Source organism: Malus sylvestris, chromosome 1, assembly GCF_916048215.2.
Source record: "Malus sylvestris chromosome 1, drMalSylv7.2, whole genome shotgun sequence".
NCBI classification, from domain to species: Eukaryota; Viridiplantae; Streptophyta; class Magnoliopsida; order Rosales; family Rosaceae; genus Malus; species Malus sylvestris.
The window spans coordinates 21784872-21810342 of NC_062260.1; the positions used below are offsets into that span (position 1 = coordinate 21784872).

Below are 25471 nucleotides of genomic sequence, written 5' to 3' on the forward strand. Positions count from 1 at the left end.
CCTTTCTTCCTTCTTCTTTTTCGTTTTCCGTCTTCCTGTCTCTCCTTGTCGGCTCTCACTTCTCTCCCTTCTCTGCACCACAAGCACACACGCACAGGCACACGAGTGTGCGAGGAAGAACCATCACCCTTCACCATCTCGTCCTGCTCTCTCTCTCTCTCTCTCCCTCTCGTTCCCGCGACCCCAGAAAACCGGAAAAGGGACTCCGGCGAGATTTTTCAATCTTCGATTAGGTAAGCCCCTAATTATCTCTATTTCGTCCTTGAATATTGCTGGAATGACTTTTAAATTAGATTATTTCTTGATTTTGGAGGTTTTTAGGACGAAACCACCACGGGTGTAGGCACACCCATCTCCGGCGACTTTCGAGAGAATTTCCGGCCAAACCACGGCGAGTTGGCCGGCGTGCAAGGTATCAATCTCTTCGTCTCGTCAAGTACTATAACTTTCCTTTTTGTTTCACTCAATTGCATTGAGTATTGAATAAGTTATACTCATTTGAAATCTTACCCAGTTTCCGGCGACCTCCGAGGGCTTTCGAGGCAATTTCCGGCCAAACCACGGCGAGTTAGACGTCGTGTGAGGTATCATTCTCTTCGTCTCTTCCAGGGCTACAACTTTCATTTTTGTCTCGCTTGATTTCGTTGAGTAGTGACAAAGTTATGGCCGTTTAAAGTGGGGTAATTTTCCGGCCGAATTTCCGGCCTTCCCTCTCGACAAACCAAGGCCATCCGGCCTTCCCTTTCCCTTTCCCTTGGGCCTTAAGCCCGTTTGTTTTAGCCCAAAACCCTTTCCCTTTCAGTTTTTGTTTTTATTCTTTTTGTTTTAAAACCCCAAAGGCCTCGGGTCTTATTAAATGGCCTTGGGCCGGTTTTGATTTAAAGGGGCTTAAAGCCCTGCCCTAGTGAGGCCTTAAGGCCTTGTGCCTTGTGTGTGTGTGTGTTTACCCGTGCATGTGTATGTGTGTGTGTGTGTTTATGCATGCACATGCATGCCATGCATGTGTGTGTGTGTGTTTGGGCTAAAGCCCAAACCCCAATTTTTCCATCCTAAACCCTTTTAACCCAAAAACCCTAGGTTCCTAAAATCTATTAGGGCCTAACCCATCCAACCCAATTCCCTTATTTTATTTAGTTCAAAACCCAATAGGTCCTAACCCTATTTAACCTAAACCCTAATCCGGATTTCAAGCCTAAAACCTGTTTGACCTAATTTGACCGTTGATCCCCGGTCAACGTTGACTTTAGGGTTGACTTTTCGGGTTTTCGTCCGGTACCCTTTTTAGGGTAATTCGACGTTCTGAATCCGTTTCTGACGTCCGTTTTCCCAAATTCAATTTCTATTATATAGTTTTATTAATTGGACCATTTATGTGCTTAGGGGCGATTATCTGTGGCGTTCCTTCTTCGATAGGTTGCGTGGCTCTTCGGCGGCTAAGTACTGTGAGTGGACCCCTTCTAAAATGCATGTTTTATAGTAGAAATGCATACATAAAAAGCATGAATTGATGATTACGTTTTATGAAACGTTTTGTGAGATAACATGCTTACTGAGGCTACTTTGAATTATTACTATTTTTCCTATAACCCATGTTCTTATAGAATATCCGATGGATGACGATATGATATTTAGAACATGTTTCGAACACCTCTTTATAGTATAGATGATGGATGACTTTATACTATGAAGTTGTTTTTCAATATATATATGTTCAATGGTTTCGTACTTACCTAGTGGTCCTTTCCGCTACGGGACGTAGGGATAGATTCCAGTCCGTCCCGGGCGACGGTTTGGTGTTGGCATAGGGCCTGGAGTGTGTTTCCTCTGGCTATTTAGCACAGAGACGGGGAGCCGGCATGGGGCCTGGGGGTTATCGGACAATTCACTAGTGATTATTATATATGAGTTATGATTTGAGATACTGCACATCATGCTAGGTTTCGAAAAACCTATGTTTATCATTATATATGTGTTTTCATAAAACCTGGGGGTTAGTACGTTGATAAATTTTTATTATATATATATATCAACTTGGTCCACTCATGTTTGTTTTGCGCCCCCTTCAGGACTTAGAATCGAGGCATACAATTCCGGCATCAAGGCACTTCCGCATCGGCATCTTCGAGTCATCTTGGTGTGGGACTCATTCTTTTATTCATTCCATTTTATATTATTTCTTTTAGTATTCTAATTAGTCGTATGCTTTGAACACGTTCCTTAAATGCATATTCTTTATTCTTTTATATTTATAAACCTTATCAATTCCTTGTTTTCAGCATTTGCACTCAATAAATGGCTTTCGTCACTCTCGGGTGTCGGCCAGCACGTGCCTATCCTGATATTCGGGGAATTATCGGGATCGGGGCGTGTCAGTATTGGTGTCCTTTGTATGTTGGGCATTTTCTTTTCTCTTTTTCTTGTACCGCTGGACTAGCCAAAGTCACTTTCCCTATTACTCTCTCTGCAACAGTTTTTCTCCAAAAGTGTTTTTTTAATTGTTTTTTTAATGGGAACTTAATGAAGAAGATTACAACTTATTGTACATTGCCTTTTGAATTTGGAACTTAATGAACCAAAAGTGTCCAAAAGAAAAAGAATAATGAACCAAAAAGAGTCCAAAAGAAAAAGAATAACGAACCAAAAGTGTCCTATGTTCCCCATAATACTTCTACTTTCAAGCACAAATATTCTCTTGATCTTCTTTCTCTGCTACCATTCAATTCTCTTCTTTAGTACCATTCTTCTTCCAGTTTCTCAGCTTAGAATGGCGGGAAAAGACACAGCCGCAGGTCATGCAATCGGGATCGACCTGGGGACAACCTACTCGTGTGTGGCCGTGTGGCAGTATGATCATGTAGAAATTATAGTGAACGATCAGGGTTACAGGACAACTCCATCTCACGTTGCCTTCACTGATGCCGAAATACTGGTTGGTGAAGCTGCATTTAACCAGCTCATCAGAAACCCTTCCAACTCCATCTTTGGTAAGGTTCTTCCCACTTCTTTTCCAAATTGGTAATCAGCTTTTCTCAATCGTTAATGACACATATTGCGTTGTTCTAATAAAAGAGGCTGAAAGGTTTGTCTTAATTTTGTTATGGTGATCTTAATAGGAGGCTTAAGATTGATGCTTAAGAAGTCGTAGTCGGACTACTGTGATAGTATGAATGTTTGCACCAGTTTTCTGATTCAAATTATTGTCTTAATTTGTTTACAAAATTCTTTTTAATTATCTACTTTGTTAGATTTGTTTTCTAATTGTGGCACCAATTTTTAGATGCAAAGCGATTAATTGGTAGAAGATTTAGTGACGCATGTGTTCAAGATGATATTAAGTTGTGGCCTTTCAAGGTCATTGAAGGTCCTCATGAAAAGCCTACGATTGTGGTCACTCACAAGGGCCAAGAGAAGCAGTTAGCTGCTGAAGAAATCTCATCAATGGTTTTGGGAAAGATGCGAGAGATTGCTGAGGCCTTCCTCGGCTCAACTGTTAAGAGTGCGGTCGTCACAGTCCCTGCTTATTTCAGTGACTCACAGCGTCAGGCTACAAAAAATGCAGCTATCAGTGCCGGCCTAAAGGTGCTGCGTGTCATCAATGAACCAACTGCTGCAGCCATTGCTTATGGCCTTGACAGGAAGGCTGGCTGGTACAGCAAGAGAAATGTTATGATGTTTGATTTTGGTGGCGGTACTTTAGATGTGTCGCTAGTTACCATTAGTTGCGGCGTGTTTGATGTGAAAGCCACTGCTGGGGATACTCACCTTGGAGGTGAAGACCTAGATAACAGAATGGTGAATTACTGTGTGGAGCAATTCAAGAGGAAGAATAACTTAGACGTGACTGGAAACTCCAAGGCACTTAGGAGGTTAAAAAATAGTTGTGAGAAAGCAAAGAGGAGACTTTCATTTACGCCGCTATTACTCGGGGTGGAGACGGGGCGTGAACGGGACATGACTGTTGTGATACCAAGAAACACTAAAATGCCCGTCAAGAGGAATTATACTGTTACCACTCGGCATGACAACCAAGCAGTTGTTAGATTTGCCGTTTATGAAGGCGAGAGTACAACAACAGTGAATAATTACTTTCTGGGTGATTTTAGGCTCAAAGACATTCCTCCAGCTCCGAGGGGTGTTCCTAAATTCAATATTGTCTTTGATATTGATTCCAATGGGATTCTGAACGTATGTGCTGAAGACATGTTGACTGGCCAGAAGAAGGGGATAACTCTCACAAATGACAACTTGTGAAGGAATTGAAAGAATAATGTAAGAAAGAATCTTATGTCATGCTAAAAACCGAAACATGATTTGTTTTACTTATGCGTGGCTACTGTGTAATTTATCTTGATAAAATGGTTCTAATGTTTCAACTATTATGTTAATTTTGAATTCGTGCTTTCACACGTTTACCCTTTATTTATATTCCTATAACAATTAGGGTTTTAATCTTCCAAAATAAAAAATTAATAATTAGGGTTTTTGAAACAATGACCTAATCCTTCATCTAACAAACAATGCACAAAACCAGTACAATTATTTACACACTCTAATAGAGATGCATCATATCAGGGATGGAACCAGGATCTAAAAACGGGAGGGCCGAAAGCATGAATCTACAAGTAAAACATACAAATTTCAACAAATATATAAACCTTTGGAAAAGTTGTTGGGGGCCATGGCCACTGCAGGCTCAACATCAGTCCACCCTATATCCTATCAATATATGTCAGATTCACTTGTATGTATACGAGTGTGTGTTGACAAGTGTATCGATTTTATGTATTCAAAGACGACAAAAAATTAACACTTTACCAAAATTTATACAAACCAACATGTTTTGGGACCTAGATGAAGCCAATATGTGATTTATATTCCTATCTCCGCTCGATTTGTCAAGGGACAAGTTAGTCCTTTCCTGCACTGTGGCATTAGGACCATGCTGAACTTCAATTTGATATTATAAGGCACTTAAATTTTTTTTTCCTTTTCAAAACTTCCCTTTATCACTTGCACCTTGATCAAAACTTATTTGCTCTTCATTGCAAGTGGTGGAATGCCTAGTGGATATGGCTCCTTTTCAACTCACTACTTTTTAGACGCAAGCTATCTAATTCCGAAGATATTTCTGATATAGCTTAGAGTAATAGTATCATTTGTAATAAATAAATAAATAAACTGAAAGAAAAAAAAAAACCTATTTGTTCTTCATTATCTTTTCCCTTTCATTTAGTGCCATGAAATTCCGAAGACATATATATCTGGTATGTGGTGAAATATGTATAACTAATAATTTTGTATATAAAATTCATTCTCTTAGTGTGGGAAGGGAGAATTGAACTTGAATATTGGGTGCATGAGTAAAAGCTTTTAACCATACATGCCCCTTGCAAGTATTATTATTATTATTATTATTAACTCTGTTGATGCTGCAATCTTATTGAATTTTAGAAAGTGAGATGGCCGGTAGCTTAATTTGATTTGAGTTGTGTAATTAAAGGAGTTGCAATTGATAAGTTTAACAGTAGAAATTTGTTCTTTTTGTTTTATAGGTTTTGCGCTTTGGCATGGATGAACCTTTAACAAACAATTAACCAAAACTATTGGTTGTTCTTCTTTGAGTTAGCGCTGAGAATGCTGAGAATGTCAGGAGAAGAAGAAGAATTCTCCCAATTTTCCAAATATGCCTTAAAAAGTCATCGAAACAGAATAATTCTCGGAGGAGTACTTTACTTAGCAACTGAGATATGTGCTAGCTTTCTATCTGCAAAAGCCCAGATCCACTTTCAATATGTGCAAGTTGTAAAGTTCTCTCAGAAAAAAATAAAAAAGAAGGTAAAGTTAAAAGGCAGTAAAGGTAAAGGTATAAAGTAATGCTTATCATTTATGCTTTGTTTTAGGGAAGCTAAAGAAAACTTTGAGTTTTAATGATAATGAGAAAATAAAAGGTAAAGTAAATAGTATCATGTTTGACTTTTTAGTATAAAAATGTGGTTTTTCGTTAAAATAAACAGTACCGTGGGCTTTTTGTTAAAACTCTTCTTTTTTTTAGGAAAACTAATGAAAATTGTTTGAAAACTTTGAGTTTTAATGATAAGGACAAAATAAAGGGTAAAATGAATAGTACCAAGATTGACTTTTTAGTGTAAAAATATGATTTTTCGTTAAACTAAATTGTATCGGGAGCTTTTCGTTAAAGTTCCTTTTTTTTTTTGGTAATCGTTATCGTTTGTGCTTTGGTTGCTGCATAATTTGGCATAGAACAGGCAATAGAAAATCAATTTTGGAGACTTATTGCATTCCAACGTTTTTTGCACAAAACTTTAGAAAAGCAAAAGATAAATGATTCTTCGTTCCCAAGTTAGATCTAAGTTATGAAAGACACCACTCTGAACTCTTTCTCTTCCCCAATAAACTAGCCTGACTCGCTCTCTCTAGTCCGTCCCTACTACTCTCACTGAACTAATTTTTCTTCTCTGCTCTTCTTCTTCATCGTGTTCCCGTGCAGAGAATGGCAGGAAAAGAAGGCCACGCAATCGGGATTGATCTGGGGACAACGTACTCGTGTGTCGCAGTGTGGGAGCACGAACGTGTGGAAATCATAGTGAATGATCAGGGTAACAGGACCACTCCATCTTGTGTTGCCTTCACTGAGACTGAGCGATTTGTTGGTGATTCAGCCATCAACCAAATTATCAGGAACCCCACCAATTCCATTTTTGGTTAGCTCCTCGTTTATCTCCTATTAATTTAACAGTGTTTAATTTCGGAGTTAGTTCATGGAAAATGCTTATATGCTAAGGCTAATAGAATTTATTTTTTTAACACAACAAAAAGCAGTGAGTATGAACATTATGAAGTTGAATTATAACTATCGCTGCAGTGTATTTTGTCGTTAAGATGAGTTATTCATTAAATATTCGAAGAACTCATCTTACTAACCACATAGAAATTGTTCTTTCTTTCTAGGAATGTTTTTTGTTTTTTTTTAAATGAATCAGTTATTTGCAGATGCAAAGAGGTTAATTGGTAGGAGATTCAGTGATGCCACTGTTCAAAGTGATTCGAAGCTCTGGCCATTTAAAGTCACCGAAGGTCCTGGTGGCAAGCCCTTTATTGTGGTTACCCACGAGGGACAAGAGAAACAGTTTGCTGCCGAAGAAATTTCAGCCATGGTTCTATCGAAAATGCGGGAGATTGCTGAGGCCTACCTCAACTCCACTGTGAAGAATGCAGTTATCACTGTCCCTGCTTACTTCAATGATTCACAGCGTCGGGCTACAAAAAATGCTGGCAACACTGCTGGCCTAAATGTGATGCGTATCATCAACGAACCAACTGCTGCAGCAATTGCTTATGGCATTGACAGGAAGGCTGGTTGGTATAGCAAGAGAAATGTGATGATATTTGATTTAGGTGGTGGTACTTTAGATGTTTCACTACTTACCATAGGTGATGGTGTGTTTGAAGTGAAGGCCACGGCTGGAGACACTCACCTTGGAGGAGAAGACTTCGATAACAAAATGGTGGACTTTTGTGTTGAGCAATTCAAGAAGAAGCATAATTTGGACGTGAGTGGAAACTCTAAAGCACTAAGGAGGTTAAGAGACGCATGTGAGAAAGCAAAGAGGAGGCTTTCATTTACTTCAGCCACTGACATTGAAATCGACTGTTTGTACGAGGGTACTGATTTCTATACTACTATTACCCGTGCAAAATTTGAGCAACTGAATATGGATTTCTTTAACAAGTGTCTGGAGCCAGTCGAGAAGTGTTTGAAGGATGCCAATATGGAAGTAAGCAGTGTCCATGATGTTGTTCTTGCCGGTGGATCTTCTAGAATTCCCAAAGTGCAGCAACTATTGCAGGATGTGTTCGGGGGGAAGCAGTTGTGCAAGAGTATCAATCCGGATGAGGCAATTGCGTATGGTGCCGCTGTTCAAGCTGCAGTCTTGAGTGGGAATGGAAATGTGAAGCTACATAACTTCAATCTCTTGGATGTCACGCCTCTGTCACTAGGGGTTCAGACTAAGGAAGACTATTGTGAGACATTCATGTGGGTTGTGATTCAAAGAAACAACAGTATTCCCATCAAGAGGAAGACAACTCTACAAACTCGATATGACAATCAGGTGTTCGTCAACTTCGCCATTTATGAGGGTGAGAGTACTAACACAAAAAATAATAATTTTCTGGGTCAGTTTGTGCTCGAGGGTATTCCTCCAGCTCCAAAGGGCGCCGCTAAATTCGATGTTTGTTTCAGTATTGATGACAACGGTATTCTAAGTGTCTCTGCTGAGGATAAGTCTACCGGCCAGAGGAAAGGGATTACAATCTTGAGTGATAAAGACATAAGGAACTTTGAAGGGATTGAAGTACTGAACTAATTAAGAAGCCTAGTCCTAGAAGTTAGGACATATAATATAAAATCAGCTTTACGTTTTAATTTTTTGAGTCCTTTTATCTTTATTGGAATATAAATGAATCTATAAGTAAAATATACAAGGTTTCAGCAAATATATAAGCCTGTGGAATAGTTGGCGGAGGCCATGGCCGTTGCAGGCCTCTACATCAGTCCGCCCCTGCCTTCTATCAATGTATGTTATACTCACCTGTATATGGGTGTGTCTTGGCAACTGTATCGATTTTGTGTATTCAAAGAGAAAAAACAATAGCATTTTACCAAAATTTATACAACCAACATGTTTAGGGATTGTTGAGGGGACAAGTTAGTCCTTTCGTGCAGTGTGGCAGCATGACTATGCTGGACTTCAATTGGATATTATAAGATCATTTTTTTTTTGTTTTGAACAAATGATATTACCTACATTAAGGGGTAGGGGTAGACTTAGCCTCACAATGAACTAGCAATACAACAACAACAACAACAACAAAGTCTTTTCCCACTAAGTGGGGTCGGCTATATGAATCCTAGAACGCCATTGCGCTCGGTTTTGTGTCATGTCCTCCGTTAGATCCAAGTACTCTAAGTCTTTTCTTAGAGTCTCTTCCAAAGTTTTCCTAGGTCTTCCTCTACCCCTTCGGCCCTGAACCTCTGTCCCGTAGTCACATCTCGTAATCACGAAACTTCTAAGTATCGGAGTGTGGTATTGTCTTGACTTGCCTTATCTGTCTCATAGGTAGATGTGGCATCTTCTCTGGAAGTACTCTTCCTCCATCCAGGGGTGGTATCTTTAATTGGTAGAGATGCACAAGGTAATGTATCAATTTCACTTGAAGCTTACTTGTAGTTTCAGGCTTGGTCAAGCGCGATACAAACCATGTAGTAGGAGTCCCCCAAGTCGCCGAGCTAGGGGATCTGCTGAAATAGGTGACAGACAAGGTAAGCAATCAGAGCTCCGGCTGATTGTTCACATTCTCCCTATCTTGCAGGCAGCATGAAGGATAAAGAGAAGAAAAATGAGAAGAGATGATATAGGATACTTTTGCTTTTGAAGAAGTAACTTTCCACAGGCTTATTCTTGAACTGAGCTGGAGGGTTTTCTGGTTTCCTCCAGAGTATAAGGCCGACTGAAGAATTTGAGGGTCAAAACAAGTCCATCAAATCTAGAGTACGTTCGACCCTGCTGATATGGGTTACTTTTGCTTTTGACAGAGTAGTGGATGTATCGCCACGTGTGCTGTTACGCTTGTCTCCACATGCTTCCTTGTATCCTTCTCACTTGCCATATCTGTTCCTCAGGCAGATGCGGTATCTTCCCTGGAAGCATAAGATGTTGAAGATGAGTACTCGAAAGCAATGCCAGGTAAGTAATCAGGTAAGGGGTTCCAGGAAATCAGTTCCTGGCTGGAAGCTTGATTCCAAGTGCTGACTGATTGCTCTCTTTCTCCTTGTCTTGCAGGTAAGAACAAGGCCAAAGGAAAAGACAGGGAAAAAGCATGATATGGGATACTCTTGCTTTTAACCCTGATGATATGAGATATTCTTGCTCTAGTATAGCTTGTTTGCAGAGATATTATCGGGGGGAAAGAAAGCTGAATATTTCGAAAGGCTTCGTTGGGAGTGCCCTCTCAGATATGAGGAAGGGTTGAGCATTTTTGCAGGTCTGCCTGTCCGTTGGGGATGGAGGTCGACATATATAGGAGTCTCCGTAACAACAAGTAGTAATGTTATTCCTTTACCCTGCTTGGTCATAGCACGGTAGTGGGAGCTGCCAGCTTCACATGTTTTAACTGTGTCAGAGCACTTTGAAAAAGTGGTCTGTGGTATCTGGAAAGCTGATGTTGCGTGTGAAGATTACAGACAAGCTTTATCCAAGGAGATCCGGCTCTTGAAGTTGGGAAAGTGGTGCCTCTTCGGTTTTCGAACAAGCAATCCTATCGGGGATCTGGCTTTCGAGATTCGGAGAACGATGCCTCTTCGATTTTTGAGAAAGCAATCATGCTGGGGGTCTGGCTCTCGAGATTCGGAGAGCGGTGTCTCTTCGATTTTTTAGAAAGTAATCATGTTGGGAGTCTAGCTCTCGAGATTCGGAGGGCGGTGCCTCTTCGATTTTGGAGCAAGCAATCTTGTTGGGAGTGTTTTCTCGAATGTGAGTAAAGGTTGGGCATGTTTGCTAGTCTACCTTGCCACGAAGCACAGAGGTTGACACACAGAGACTTTCCAATTATCCAGCAATGGTACTGTTCCTTTACCTTCTCTTCGATTTTTGAGAAAGTAGTCATGTTGGGAGTCTGGCTCTCGAGATTCGGAGGACGGTGCATCTTCGATTTTGGAGCAAACAATCTTGTTGGGAGTGTTTTCTCGAATGTGAGTAAAGGTTAGGCATGTTTGCTAGTCTACCTTGCCACGAAGCACAGAGGTTGACACACAGGGACTTTCCAATTATCCAGCAGTGGTACTGTTCCTTTACCCTTGTGGGTAATAATATGGTAGCTAGACCTTCAAAATTTATGTGTCTAAACTTTGTTAGTGCTGTTTCTTTGCTATTCTTTTACCCTTCTTTGTCAGAGCGATGTAGTGGGAGCTGCAAGCTTCATGTGTCTCAACTTTGGCAGAGAACTTTGGAAAAGTTATCTGTGGTACCCATGAGCTACTGTTGCGTGTGGGAAGTGGGTGATTGAACAGTAAGATTCATGTGCTTTCTACTTCACCAGAAGTCTTCAACAGAATGCCCATAATTTCCGCAAAGCTGAGTGTGCGTGTGACAGGTGCTGACAAGGCTGGAAAAGTAGGTGCCTCTTCGATTTCTGAGATCGGCCCTCGTGGTCTCTGAGCAGCCCAGCTTTTGAGAAAGCAAGCGCCTCTTCGATTTCTGAGATCGGCCTTTGGCATAACGCAACGAGAATTTTTTAGTGTGCCTAACACAGGGTAGCCACATGTTATCATACAATTGGTGGAAAGTTCTTTTCTTAAGTGTCTCTCCTATATTAAAAAAAATGTGGCTGAATGATTAATTTTCATTGATATGTGAATGAGTGTATATAAAATAACATTCCTTGTATAACAAGAACTCTGATGTGAATTTAAACTAACCTAATAAATTAATTAATTCAAACCAAATTTACTCGCAAGTGCACGAATCAGTTGTAGTGGAAATATGTAAATACGAGATCGAAAATCCACCATAGTTGATTTAACAATTTAATCCTATAACTATTACTTAACGAATTGAAATAAAGATTGGGTTTGTATTGAAGAATAATTAAAATTAACAATGCTTAAACAAAAATCTGACTGAGAACAAATGTAAGAAAACACTAAGGCTTTGATTCCACCACTAATTGTCATACCCTAATATCCAATTGTCAACTCATGAATTATCAAATTAATGAAAACAACTTCAGCACATATGTCCGTGGTAAGGTACACATGCCAATAATTTCCCAAATAGATGTGAATTTTACCGTGATCAGGCTTAAACTCAACTATTCCTACAGTCTCTGTATCCATGGTCCGGTATACACAAACATGTAGAAATCCAATTAAGCAAAGTGAGAAACAAATTAACTACTTATCAACTTGGTCACGTCAAACAAATAGCTAATTTTCTAGGAAGCCACACAAACCAATATTCGTCTACGGTCGGATCAAAATATAAGTTCATGATTCTCATTCACAAAGCATCGATAGAATCCAATTCATGGTCAGAAATAAATTCATATGCAAATAATTTCAATATCAAAATCCTAGGCTATGGTCAAGCACAAAGAGCCAAATATCAAAATTACAATTCCACGAGTGAATGAAAACTAATCATCAATCTGAAATCCACGAATTAAACAATCAAATAACTAGAGTAATCATAATTAGGACTTCCTCTTAGCCTTAGCTAAGAGTTTAGAACCCCATGACCGAAGAATTCATAGTAGTTCTATAGAAAATATGCATAAAATAAAACTGGAAAAAAAACCGAATTGTTGCTGCTCTCTCCGTTTTTCGCCAGAAGAAGTCGGAGTCCCTCCTTTTATATCCGCTGCTCTCCCTCCTTTTTATCCATGCCTCTAGTCCAAGTTTTCTAAAAGGATAGGAGTTCAAATCAAGTTGAAATTCCTCCTTTGAAGTATCTCCACCGCCTCACTTAAAAGCCACGGATTGGAATTGGTTTTCGGCCCACATTTTTTTTTTTTTTTTTTTTTTTTTTTTTGGAGAACAAGGAATAGCATTCCACGGGCACAGAGGCCAAAGAAAACAGGAAAGCCTAAGAAAGGCAAACAGCAAAGCTTGAAACGCAAGGAAAGCAGAGCAAGGAAGATCAGAGAAAACGAGACGCTACAACCAAGTTGAAGCGTCACCCCCAAGCACTGCCCCCCACGCCTAATGAGGACAAGGAAGCCCATCATTGTTCAAAACAAAAACTAACGAAGATGGGGGCCTATCAACCCAAACAACATCACACATCTCCGTACAAACCCGCGACGAAAGCACATCCGCCGCCATATTGGCTGTTCTTGGCACCCAAGACCAGCGACAGAACTGAAAGGATTCCCCAATCTTTTTCACCAAAGCTAAAAAGGGAAAAGCCTCCCAACTGCCATCCTCCAGAGAGTTAGACAGGCAAGAAACTGCCTCAAGAGAATCAGATTCCATAATGACCTCAGACAAACCCAAAGTAACACCCAACTTGCATCCATGAAGCAAAGCCAACGCTTCCGCAGCAGCCGCATTGGAGGCCTTGATCGAGTAACGCGCTGCAGCAATAAATTGTCCCTCAGCACCTCTCACAACTACACCCACGAAACCAACCAAGGACATCCTGCACCAACTAGCGTCGACGTTGATTTTATAAAAAGGAGGATCCGGGGAAGTCCAACAGACCACCGGAATTGAAGCCTGGCCAACACCATCTCTCAACCCACATACCTCCGGACTCCTACCAGCAGCCAAAAAGGAATCCATCGCAGAAGAGATAGCCAAAACCACCCTAGAAGGAATGATTTTCACATGATTAAAAACAAAATCACAACGAGCTTTCCAAATGAACCAGCAGGTAAAGGCCACACACGACCGAACCCACATCCCATCATCTGGGGCGCCAAAATTGGAGGAAAAAATAGCCTGCAACCAAAGAAACCAGGAGCTAATAGCAGATCCATCAACTTTATAACTCAGAACCCCACCAAACCATACATGTTTGACCCACGGACAGAGGAGGAAAATATGCACAGTAGATTCATCATCACTAAGACAAATAGGGCAGATTGGGGAGTTTGAAGCTCGACGTTTAAAGAGATTCACGTTGGTGGCAAGGGCATTATGAAGAGAACTCCATAAAAAGTGGCGAATCTTTGGAGGCACCTCGATCTTCCAGAGACACTTCCAGAGTTCTTCCGGAACAGAGCGGGCATGAGGAAGGCGAGAATCCCTCAAACACAAGGAACGAGATTGAATCCACCTATACCCAGATTTAACAGAGTACCTTCCATTCTTAGAAGCCGCCCAAATCAAACGATCACGCCTACTCGAATCTCCAATTGGCGTAGCTCTAATAGTCTCAAGCTCAACGTCCGTCAAAAAAGGCTGCAGAAAATTAAGATCCCATTCTCGGGAGAGAGGACAGAAAAGTTTGCAAACCCGAAGATTTCTAGTCACCGCCACTCCACCAAGAGGAACAGGATGACCCAAGGGAAGGGAAGGTAACCAGCGATCCACCCAAACTTTCACATCTTCACCTCCTAATATTTGCCAATGAGTGCCTTGAAGAATCACATCTCTTCCCGATAGCAAGCTACTCCACGCCCAAGAAGCTCTCCCCCCTTTCGACGCCTCCAGGAAAGAACAGTGCGGGAAGTAACGGGCTTTAATCACTCTAGCCCAAAGAGAATTCGGCTCACAAATTAACCGCCAACATTGCTTTGCCAGTAATGCATCATTGAACTCCTTAAAGCTCCTAAAGCCCATTCCTCCAATATTCTTAGGCAGACCCAAGACCTCCTTTGAAACCCAGTGAATTTTCCCCCCTCCTCCAGCCTTACCCCACCAAAACCCAGCCACCAAAGCATCCAGATCATCGCACACCACTGCCGGAAATTTAAAAATGTTCATGGGGTACGCGGGAATAGCCTGGACAACGGCTTTTATTAACACCTCCTTGCCCGCCTTCGAGAGAGTACTTTGCTTCCATCCTTGCAACTTACCAGCAATCCTGCCCTTAACATACGCCAGACCCCGATTTTTTGAGCGACCCCATAATGCCGGAATACCCAAATACGTGCCTGGGTCGCCCACCACCGGCATTCCAAGAATCCGACCCAACTCCTGAGATACCTCACATGGAGTATTGGCCCCAAAGTACACACTGGATTTCTGCATATTCACCTCCTGACCCGAAGCATCACAATAATCCCAAAGCAGCTTGACAAGGTGCCTACAATTTTTTTCATCAGCCCGCATAAAAACTAGGGTATCATCGGCAAAGAAAATGTGGGATAGAGTCGGCCCCGTGGCCCCTAAACGCACCCCATCAATCAACTTCTTCTCCACAGCCACTTGGATCAAGCACGAGAGAACCTCTCCAACCATTAAAAATAAATACGGAGAAAGGGGGTCACCTTGTCGAAGGCCCCTAGACGGAGCAAACTTCCTACCAGGTTGCCCGTTAAGTATAACAGCAAATTTGACAGACGACACACACCCCATGATGAGCTTTCTCCAACTATAACAAAAGCCCAAGCACTCCATAACCGAATCCAAGAAGGCCCATTCCACCCTATCATAAGCTTTTAGTGGGAATAGGGATTGGGGCAATATGTTGGATTGTTTGAAGCCAGGAATTACTGAGGATATGAACCTGACTCTCATGGAGCCTGTTTCTTTGGAGGAGATTAAGAGTGCGGTTTTTCAGATGGGGGGCTTTAAGGCTCCGGGTCCGGATGGTTTTCAGGGGATTTTCTATCGGTCTTTCTGGGAGAATATTGAGGAGGATGTCAACCACTTAATTCAATCCCTTATTCATGATTCGGTCTGCCCGGCGCTGCTCAATAGTACCCATATTGTGTTGATTCCCAAGGTTCAGCATCTTGAGTCTGTGTCTCATTTTCGGCCTATAAGTCTCTGCAACTTCTCTTATAAGGTCCTCTCCAAAGTTTTAGCAAATAGACTGAAAGCTTTTATGCCAAAGATTATCTCCCCCTCTCAGAATGCGTTTGTGTCTGGTCGACAAATTCAAGACAATATTGGGATTGCCCATGAGGTTTTTCATTTTCTAAAAGGGCGTAAATCAAAACACAAGTTTGAAATGGGTTTTCGGCCCACATTGGTAAAAAAATCACCCTGCCTATTGGTCTTCAACCTAAAAATAAAATAACATTTAATTAAATGGATGAAGTCAATGTAATTAGGAAGACTAAAACGTATACGATGTATTAAGATCATGTTAAATTCCACTTTTATCAATAAACCTCGTAATCCTTTATAAATTACAAAACTATAAGTAATTTACTCCAAATAATCAGAATCAAGCACTAATAAATATAAATATAAGGGTAATAAATATAATAATTATGTGTCTATCAAACTCCTCCTACAAGTTAGCAGTACAATTACTATTTAAGTCTAACTAATTTCCTATTTGTCTAACATTCCCCTTCAAGTTGAGCAACTGAATATGGATTTCTTTAACAAGTGTCTAGAGCCAGTCGAGAAGTGTTTGAAGGATTCCAATATGGAAGTGAGCAGTGTCCATGATGTTGTACTTGCCGGTGGATCTTCTAGAATTCCCAAAGTGCAGCAACTATTGCAGGATATGTTCAAGGGGAAGCAGTTGTGCAAGAGTATCAATCCGGATGAGGCAATTGCGTATGGTGCTGCTGTTCAAGCTGCAGTCTTGAGTGGGAATGGAAATGGGAAGCTTCAAGACTTCACTCTCTTGGATGTCACCCCTTTATCACTTGGACTTGAGTGTGAAGAGTGGGATGGTTTCAAGTTATTCATGAACATTGTGATTCCAAGAAATTCTAGAATTCCAGTCATGCAGAAAACAAGTGTAACTACCTCTTATGACAATCAAGTTTCGGTGGGCTTTGCTGTTTATGAGGGTGAAAGCAGCATAGCTCAAAACAATAACTTTTTGGCTGAATTTACCCTTTATGGTATTCCTCCAGCTCCGCAAGGTGTTCCTTCATTTGAAGTTTGCTTCAATATTGATGCCAATGGTATCCTGAATGTCTCTGCCCAAGACAAGTCCACCGGCCAAAAGAAAGGGATTACAATCAAGAGTGACAGTGACATTCGAAATTTTGAAGGAATTGAGAAAGTGAACTGAAGACCTATTTGGTAGGCTGGATCAGATTGGAACATTAGTATTGGTACTAACGATCAATTAGTTGAATGAGGCGTTGTTAGAGTTTTCATTTGGCATTCCGATGTTAAATCTTGATTATGATGAATTTTGATGAAGTTTTAATAGACTTTCATAAATTCTATATGTGAATTTTGTGTAAATTTCTTCAAAATCTCATAGGGATCAATTTGGAGAGGTATGATTTGTCAAATCTTGATTGAATACATCCTATTAAACTTTGTAGGCTCCATTAAAATTTTGATTGAATACATCCGAATTTTACTTTTATAAAACTTTATAAATCCTAATTAAATATAGAATAAAAGGTTCCATTTCCAACCACTGGGCTAAAATAAGCTCTGGTAGAAAAATATATCTCTAGGCTAGATTCTTTTCAACTGGGCTAAAAAATAATCATTTGACAATTAATTTAATCATATTATTATCCAAGGGCGAAAGACCTTTTTTATAATTGACATTACACGCTTCTTAAAATGTTTGAACATGTTTAAAAATAGAGAAAATAATATTTAATGAATAATTGATTGAATCACATTATTACTAGCCTATTGTGAGGTACTAATTATTAAAAAATACTATTAAAAATGACGAAAATACCTCTGCCATATTTGATGCATTATTTTGGTTTGCTTTTGAAGCGTTTTGTTTGAGGGGCATTTTTGTCCAATTTCTTTTGGTGAAGCTTGTCACACCGAAAAACATTGTTCATTGAATGCTTGGCTTTATATATGAAGATTATACTCTTTGGACCCAGATCCTCTCCGGATCAGTCCCGTGGGGATCCTCCTGACGAATTGATCTCATCAGTTGGGTCGGATTAGTTGCATGTTTCTCCTTCCCTTTCCGCAGCTCTCCCTTCCGCTTCCTCTCTTCCCCCTCAACTCCTCTTTGCCTCACTTCGATGCACCCACCACCACCCCCTGCATCTTTTCGGTCTTCTTCAGCCCAACCCAACCCACCCCAATTAAGTTCCTTGTTTACTTTTTTAATTCTTATTTTTTAGTCTTGACTTTTGTTCTTTGATATTTTCTTAGCTCCTTCAAATTGGGACTTTATTCAACAGGAAGAGGAATTTGCAGCTGGGGACGCTGGGGTGGGAGAGAGCTGGAAAGGGTTGCTGGGTTGTGTAAGATGTGGGATTACAGTGGCGACGGGTGATTCGAAGTGAGAAAGTAAGAGGAGTTGAGGTGAAAAGAGGAAGGGGAAGAGAGAGCTCCGAAATGAGAGATTTTTCAGTGTCACTGTCACACGAGATGGTACACCACGTGTCCCTATATAAATGATGGGTTATGTGTGTTAAAAGGTTAATAACTTAAAAATTAAAAAATTTCACCACTTGCATAAAACCACGTGGTGTACCATAGTGTTCCCATCACAACTAAAAATTTCTCCTCTGAAAGGGGGAGAAAGACTTGCAACTAAGTCGAACCATTGGATTTGTACGAACGGATGAGATCAATTCGTCAGGAGGATCCCCACAGTATTGATCCGAAGATGATATGAGTCCATACCCCTTAATGGCAGCTGGTATACTTAAAAATCCCTAACAATAAAAGTAAAGGAAAAATAATAAACAAAAACTTTAAAACTTTGAGTTTTAACTAAGGGAATTGATTAGCACTTCAAAAATCTTATTTTGCACTCTTCAAAAGTGTATTTTTCTTTCTAATTATAGAAAGTTTGGAGTGTCAAATGAGATTTTTGAAATGCTAATAACAATTTCCTTAATCAAAAGTAATTTAATAATTTAATTTAATGATAAAGACAAAAGAAATAAAAGGAAAACAAAACCCCAATCAAAAGTGCGTGCAAGGCGCATGTCATTAGATGATTTTTTTTGTTAATAAAAAGTTTGGAAAAACCTTTTTCATTAAAGATTCCTAAAACTAGAGCATAAAACCTTCAATTTAACTCTCTAACTGGTGATTAAGGCAATCAAAATTCAATCCTATTTTACATTCATAACAGACTGCCTACATTCCAATGGGTTGTTCTTCGTTGAGTTTTCACGCTGAGAATGTTGAGAATATCAAGAGAAGAAGAAGAAGAAGAATCCTCCCAATTTTCCAAAGCTGCCTTAAAAATTCATGAAAGCAGAAGAATTACTGTTGTGAGTTGAATATGTGTGGATTGTTTATCCCACTTTAGTGAGGGACAAGGCTAAATAAGGGTTTATATGATGTCGAGCTATTTCTCATAGTGCCTATTGGTTTTAGGGAACTTTAACGAAAAGCTCTCGATACTGTTCATTTTAACGAAAAACCACATTTTTACACTAAAATGTCAATTCTGGTACTATTCATTTTACCCTTTATTTTGTCCTTATCATTAAAACTCAAAGTTTTCAAGCCCTTTTCATTAGTTTTCCTTTGGTTTTATGATAGAATCTTAATTTCATTATGGTATTAGAGTATGTTTCTCTTGCGTGAAAGCCCAAAGGGCTACACTTGCTCACGTGTCAGTTTGTCCCACAACGGTGAAGGACAAGGTCAGCTAAGGACTTACATGGTTTTGGATCACTCTCTATATTGCCAACTGGTTTTATGGTAGAGCTATTGAGATCTCTGCAACTAATTTGCAGTTTTGTATTATGTTCATATTTTATTTTTTTTGTCCAAATTTTATGTTCATAGTTCAATACACAGATAAATATTGAACTTAATTTGTATACTAGTTATCATTTGTCGCTGTTTTGTAGAATTAAATATAAAGTTGTAAGGTTGTCACAGCCCGTCCCGGGAATTATATATCGGGGGCGTGAAATGACTATTTTACCCTTGATGGGTACTAAGGTACGTATGAGTGTGACATTATTTTTGGTTTAAATATTAGTTAAGTTTGGAAGGGATATTTATATAAGTAAGTTGGTTTATAAAAAAAAATTGATTCTTGTTAATTTGATTTGGGATTATTTGGATGGTGAGGATTGTTTGGACCTCAAACTCACCCTCTCTCTTCCTCTCAGTCCCGTAGCTCTCTCTCTCTCCTCCCTCACAACCCTCTCTCACTCTCTCTCTCTAAAACTGTACGGACGACGCCCAAAACCACCCCAAACTTCGTGGATCGACATGGAAAATAGTACCATCGTGTTCGTGAGTGTCCTACGAACTCAAAGACACCATTTTCAGGTAAGAACTCCTTCGTTTTCACGTTTAAAACCCGAGGACCGAAAATGGCACTATTCATGAACTTTATGTTGGTTGATTTTTAGGACAATCCAAGCTCATAGTGAGCTTTAGGAGGTCCTAAGGAAGCTCGGGGACGTTCGTTGGGAAGTTTTGGACGTCGGGATCGTCGAGTTCGACTTTGGCCGGTTTTGCTTGATTTTTCCCGGTGAGATTTCTTGATTTTTAGAGCCTTAAACTAGTCTATCGTGATTCTTCATGATTGGGGCTTCAATTTGGTATAAAATACGAAGAAAATGGGTGAAAAACGAAGGAGAACAAGAAGTTTTAAAGTTGGCCGAAAACCGGCCACCGGAAAAACCAGTCCGGCGAGCCGAGGTAGGGGGTGATGCCCGTGGGAGGCGCGTGTCCCCGTGCCTGTCACGGCGCGTGGGGGCGTGTGGGACCTCCAAAAATTTTTCTAAAAATTGTGCAACGTCCGTGACGTCAAGTAGGTCGATGTGGTATATTCATATACCCAAATTGAGCATCGTATGAGAAGTTATTTCGAAATATTAGTGATGTGTCTAAAATTAACGTTTTTATAGTTGTTTCGCATATAGGTGAGACGTATTCCGAGGACGACCGCATCCAGGGACGCCACGGGGGTTATGACCCGTCGACTTATCAGTGAGTGGGCAGTTTTGATTTCGTATTACCTATATACATTTATTTTCCCAGAAAATACGTTTTTATAAAAATTATGAATTTAATTGCCATGCATGAAATTATTGAGATATCTAGCTTGAGTATTGATGCATATATATGTGAAATGACGCGGTGGACGCTCAGATGAGTTTATTTAATTTTTCAGCTGGGTTATTTATTTGAATTGCATTGAAAGCTCATAACCTGCACCTAGGTGATAGTGCTTATATTGTTATTCACCACACCGCACGCTCATCTTGGATCCAAGTAGGTGGATGTCGTACAGACCATGTGAGGGTTCCGACATGCTAGTTGTACAGATCACTAGATGTGATTCCAACTAGTGGGTGACCTTAGTTATGCGCGCTGCTGATTGATGTGAGAAGCACTAGAGCGTATTCATACACCTGTCATCGTACAGACTACTATATGTAGTTCCGAGTGACGTGCAGAGTTGAACCATACAGGTCACCGAGGTGACTCCGGTTGGTTTGGATGTTGAGCTTTAGAATCAGCCGTACAGGACCACTGTAGGGTCTCCGGTTGACTTGTTATTCACCTGATTGATATTGATACATTCTGATTATATTTTGGGCATGGCACATCATTTCTGAGATATTATGATGATGGTTATGTGCTGAGTTATGATGTGGTGTATATATATATGCATATATACTATTTTCTGGGAAAGTATACAGGTTTTTACGGCGAGGGGATATAATTGTTTTTAATGAACTGTTTTGGAAAACTATTTGATTTTACTGACCCACTCATTTTGTTTTGCGCCCCTCCAGGTTCTAGTTTAGCGGTTGGTGGCTCTCGAGGTCTTATTCCAGCTTTCTGACAGACTTTCGACATGTAGGACTCACCTGAGGGTGATGTATTTTTATTTTAGTCCTACTTGACTGCACTTAAACCTATACTCTGAACTTATGTGGTTACTTTATATCTCGTCCGGTTGTTATAGTAGGTTGTTCTGCTAGAGTGTGGATTAAATTTCCGCTTATATATGTTGTTGTTTGTGGTTGTTTCGCTTCCGTGTCGCACTTATGGTTACGTCACGTTCACGTGACGACTAGCACACCTGGGTCCTCCGGATCGGGGTGTGTCAAAGGTTCTATCAAAATGTTGACATCACTCGTATTTGGGATTAGGCTGGAAATCTTTTTACGAAAATCCGAAACCAAACTAAAAAAATCACGATTCCATACTAAAAAATTTCTAAGTCAATAATACGGAAATTTTCTGGATCCATACCGAACCGATCCCAAACTTTTGGGTACGGGAATCGAGATTACATATTCAATGGTTTAGGAATGTCGAATCGAACCATATATATATATATATTTTTTTTTTTTGGTTGCATGCATATTGAAAGTTGAGTTTAAGTAGTTTGATAGTAGATTATATTAGAAATACAAGTATGAAATTAAGTTGTTTGGAACTTTGGAAATGTCAATTTAACTTGATATGAATGAATTGATATGAAATTTCAAATTGGTATAAGATAAAAAACCTAAATTTCAATTGATATGAAATTGGGCAACAAAATTTCAGGCTAAAACCCAAATTTTAGCCGGCACCTCCAAAATCTCAAATTTTAGCCCAAAAGTCAAAAATCCAAAATTCAGTCCCAATCGATCTCGAAATATTGAAAATATTTCGGAAATTCCAAAAATTAAGAATACCGAAATTTTAATTTGTGATTGATTTTCAAATTACGTCAAAAAAAAATCAGTTTGAGATTCAGTATCCTATTTTTTATTCGGGATTCCAAAACAAAATACCCCAATATGCCAAAAAAAAAAAAAGGAAAAAAAAAAAAAAAAGAGGAAAGTCAAAAGGTAGTAAAGAAGGTAAAGTTATGATAGACGAAGCTCTGAACTCTCTCTTCCCCACTAAACTAGCCAGACTCACTCTTCCCAGTCCCTCACCATTACTCTCACTGAAATCAACTTTCTTCTCTTCTCTTCTTCTTTATCGTGTTCCCATGCACAGAATGGCAGGAGAAGAAGGCCACGCAATCGGGATTGATCTGGGGACAACGTACTCTTGTGTCGCAGTGTGGGAGCACGACCGTGTGGAAATCATAGTGAACGATCAGGGTAACAGGACCACTCCATCTTGTGTTGCCTTCACTGAGACTGAGCGATTGGTTGGTGATTCGGCCATCAATCAAATCATCAGGAACCCCACCAACTCCATTTTTGGTTAGATCCTCGTTTATCTGCTACTAATTTAACAGCAATTTTGATGGAAAATGGTTATATGCTTATTTTCTTAATGAAAATAGCTTAAACTTAGAGTTTTAATCAAAAGAACAGAAAAGTGTTGTAAGAGAATAATATTAGAGTGACCATTTAGAGTAAAAATGTCTTAAAAGTTCATAAAATATATTTTTGAGCAAAAAAAGCTACAAGTATAAACAGTAGGAAGTTGGATTAAAACTATCGTTGCAGGATAACACTTTTGATTAAACCAAATAAGTCATTGGGTTGTTTTGGATATATGATCTATTGATTCTTAGCTGTTTTTCTTTCTAGGAGTGGTTTTTAATTTAGTCATTTATTTGCAGATGCGAAGAGGTTAATTGGTAGGAGATTCAATGACGCCACTGTTCAAAGTGATTTGAAGCTCTGGCCATTTAGAGTCACTGAGGGTCCTGGCGGCAAGCCGTTGATTGTGGTCACCCACGAGGGACAAGAAAAACAGTTTGCTGCCGAAGAAATTTCAGCCATGGTTCTAGTGAAAATGCGGGAGATTGCTGAGGCCTACCTCAACTCCACCGTGAAGAATGCAGTTATCACTGTCCCTGCTTACTTCAATGATTCACAGCGTCAGGCTACAAAAAATGCTGGCAACACTGCTGGCCTAAATGTGATGCGTATCATCAACGAACCAACTGCTGCAGCAATTGCTTATGGCATTGACAAGAAGGCTGGCTGGTATAGCAAGAGAAATGTGATGATATTTGATTTAGGTGGTGGTACTTTAGATGTTTCACTACTTACCATAGGTGATGGTGTGTTTGAAGTGAAGGCCACGGCTGGAGACACTCACCTTGGAGGAGAAGACTTCGATAACAAAATGGTGGACTTTTGTGTTGAGCAATTCAAGAAGAATCATAATTTGGACGTGAGTGGAAACTCTAAAGCACTAAGGAGGTTAAGAAACGCATGTGAGAAAGCAAAGAGGAGGCTTTCGTTTACTTCAGCCACTGACATTGAAATCGACTGTTTGTATGAGGGAACTGATTTCTATACAACTATTACCCGTGCCAAATTTGAGCAACTGAACATGGATTTCTTTAACAAGTGTCTGGAGCCAGTGGAGAAGTGTTTGAAGGATGCCAATATGGAAGTAAGCAGTGTCCATGATGTTGTTCTTGCCGGTGGATCTTCTAGAATTCCCAAAGTGCAGCAACTATTGCAGGATGTGTTCAAGGGGAAGCAGTTGTGCAAGAGTATCAATCCGGATGAGGCAATTGCGTATGGTGCCGCTGTTCAAGCTGCAGTCTTGAGTGGGAATGGAAATGAGAAGCTTCAAGACTTCACTCTCTTGGATGTCACCCCTTTATCACTTGGAATTGAGAGTCAAGAACGTGGTAGTTCCAAGCTATTCATGAACATTGTGATTCCAAGAAATTCTAGAATTCCAGTCATGAAGAAAAAATTTGTAACTACCGTTTCTGACAATCAAGTTTCGGCGGACTTTCCTGTTTATGAGGGTGAAAGCAGCATAGCTAAAAACAATAACTTTTTGGCTGAATTTACCCTCGATGGTATTCCCCCAGCTCCGCAAGGTGTTCCTTCATTTGAAGTTTGCTTCAATATTGATGCCAATGGTATCCTGAATGTCTCCGCCGAAGACAAGTCCACCGGCCAAAAGAAAGGGATTACAATCAAGAGTGACAGTGACATTCGAAATTTTGAAGGAATTGAGAAAGTGAACTGAAGACCTATTTGGTAGGCTGGATCAGATTGGAACATTAGTATTGGTATTAACGATCAATTAGTTGAATGAGGCGTTGTTAGAGTTTTCATTTTGCATTCCGATGTTAAATCCTTATTATGATGAATTTTGATGAAGTTTTAATAGACTTTCATAAATTCTATATGTATGATTTGTGTAAATTTCTTCAAAATCTCATAGGGATGAATTCGGAGAGGTATGATTTGTCAAATCTTGATTGAATACACCCTATTAAACTTTGTAGACTCCATTAAAATTTTGATTGAATACATCCGAATTTTACTTTTATAAAACTTTATAAATCTTAATTAAATATAGAATAAATTAGGTTCCATTTCCAACCACTGGGTTAAAATAAGCTCTGGAAGAAAAATACATCTCTGGGCTATATTCTTTTCAAGACTTAAGCCTGATTTAAATTATTTTGGACTCAATTGTTGTATTTCAAACCGTTTTATTTTTTTTTTACTTATAATTTAACGGTTATAATCAAATAAGAGCAAACCAGGTGAAACAAAGATTTGACAGTCCAAAATTAAATCTAATGTCTAAAATAATTTAAGAAAATTATTTAAACCAAATTTAACTTAAAACTTTATAAATATCTATGTATTTGTATGATTTTTTATTACTTATCAAAATTTAAATATTTTTAAATTAAATTATTCATATAAAAATTAAGATAATCAACCTAAATTTTATTTTAAAAAAAATTATCGAAAAAAATTATGCTAAAATCATTATTTAATAAGGGGGAACAGGAGATGAGGAGGAGAATCTACAAACTAAAGATAAATAGGCAATTACAGACTGATAACAATGGATTTAGGGTCAAGTACATTTTGCATCATAACGTTGGGGTCGCTTTCAAAATCGGTTATAGGCTCCCACTTTTCACATTGCAACTCAACATTTTGATATTCG

The 25471-nt window shown here is 39.5% G+C and overlaps 3 protein-coding genes and 1 long non-coding RNA gene across 8 annotated transcripts; all 4 read left to right on the forward strand.

Moving 5' to 3' along the window:
• Positions 1–48: 48 nt before the first annotated feature.
• Positions 49–2243, forward strand: LOC126619516 (uncharacterized). Of its 3 annotated transcripts, XR_007622092.1 has the most exons (5): positions 49–233; positions 314–412; positions 515–680; positions 1381–1442; positions 2067–2243. It is a non-coding gene; the product is annotated as an uncharacterized LOC126619516 (long non-coding RNA). The 3 variants fall into 3 exon arrangements; XR_007622093.1 differs by having other exon boundaries at positions 515–584; positions 1381–2243; XR_007622090.1 differs by having other exon boundaries at positions 322–412; positions 1381–2243.
• Positions 2244–2671: 428 nt separating this feature from the next.
• Positions 2672–4392, forward strand: LOC126619417 (heat shock cognate 70 kDa protein-like). The gene is made up of 2 exons (XM_050287785.1): positions 2672–2984; positions 3278–4392. Exons 1-2 carry the CDS (start codon positions 2765–2767, stop codon positions 4249–4251), a joined length of 1194 nt encoding a protein of 397 aa, XP_050143742.1. The 5' UTR covers positions 2672–2764; the 3' UTR covers positions 4252–4392.
• Positions 4393–6297: 1905 nt separating this feature from the next.
• On the forward strand, positions 6298–24691 carry LOC126619302 (heat shock cognate 70 kDa protein-like). 3 transcript variants are annotated; one of them, XM_050287652.1, is made up of 3 exons: positions 6298–6722; positions 7012–7211; positions 23351–24691. In XM_050287652.1, the coding sequence occupies exons 1-3, from the start codon at positions 6512–6514 to the stop codon at positions 24527–24529; spliced, it is 1590 nt and encodes a 529-aa protein (XP_050143609.1). In that variant the 5' UTR covers positions 6298–6511; the 3' UTR covers positions 24530–24691. The 3 variants fall into 3 exon arrangements, with proteins under 3 accessions (XP_050143609.1, XP_050143600.1, XP_050143592.1); XM_050287643.1 differs by having other exon boundaries at positions 6301–6722; positions 7012–7600; positions 23740–24691; XM_050287635.1 differs by lacking the exons at positions 6298–6722; positions 7012–7211 and adding an exon at positions 22436–22785 and having other exon boundaries at positions 23151–24691.
• Positions 16057–24691, forward strand: LOC126619486 (heat shock 70 kDa protein 4-like). Its single transcript, XM_050287879.1, has 2 exons — positions 16057–16735; positions 24532–24691. Exon 1 carries the CDS (start codon positions 16068–16070, stop codon positions 16722–16724), a length of 657 nt encoding a protein of 218 aa, XP_050143836.1. The 5' UTR covers positions 16057–16067; the 3' UTR covers positions 16725–16735; positions 24532–24691.
• Positions 24692–25471: the final 780 nt, after the last annotated feature.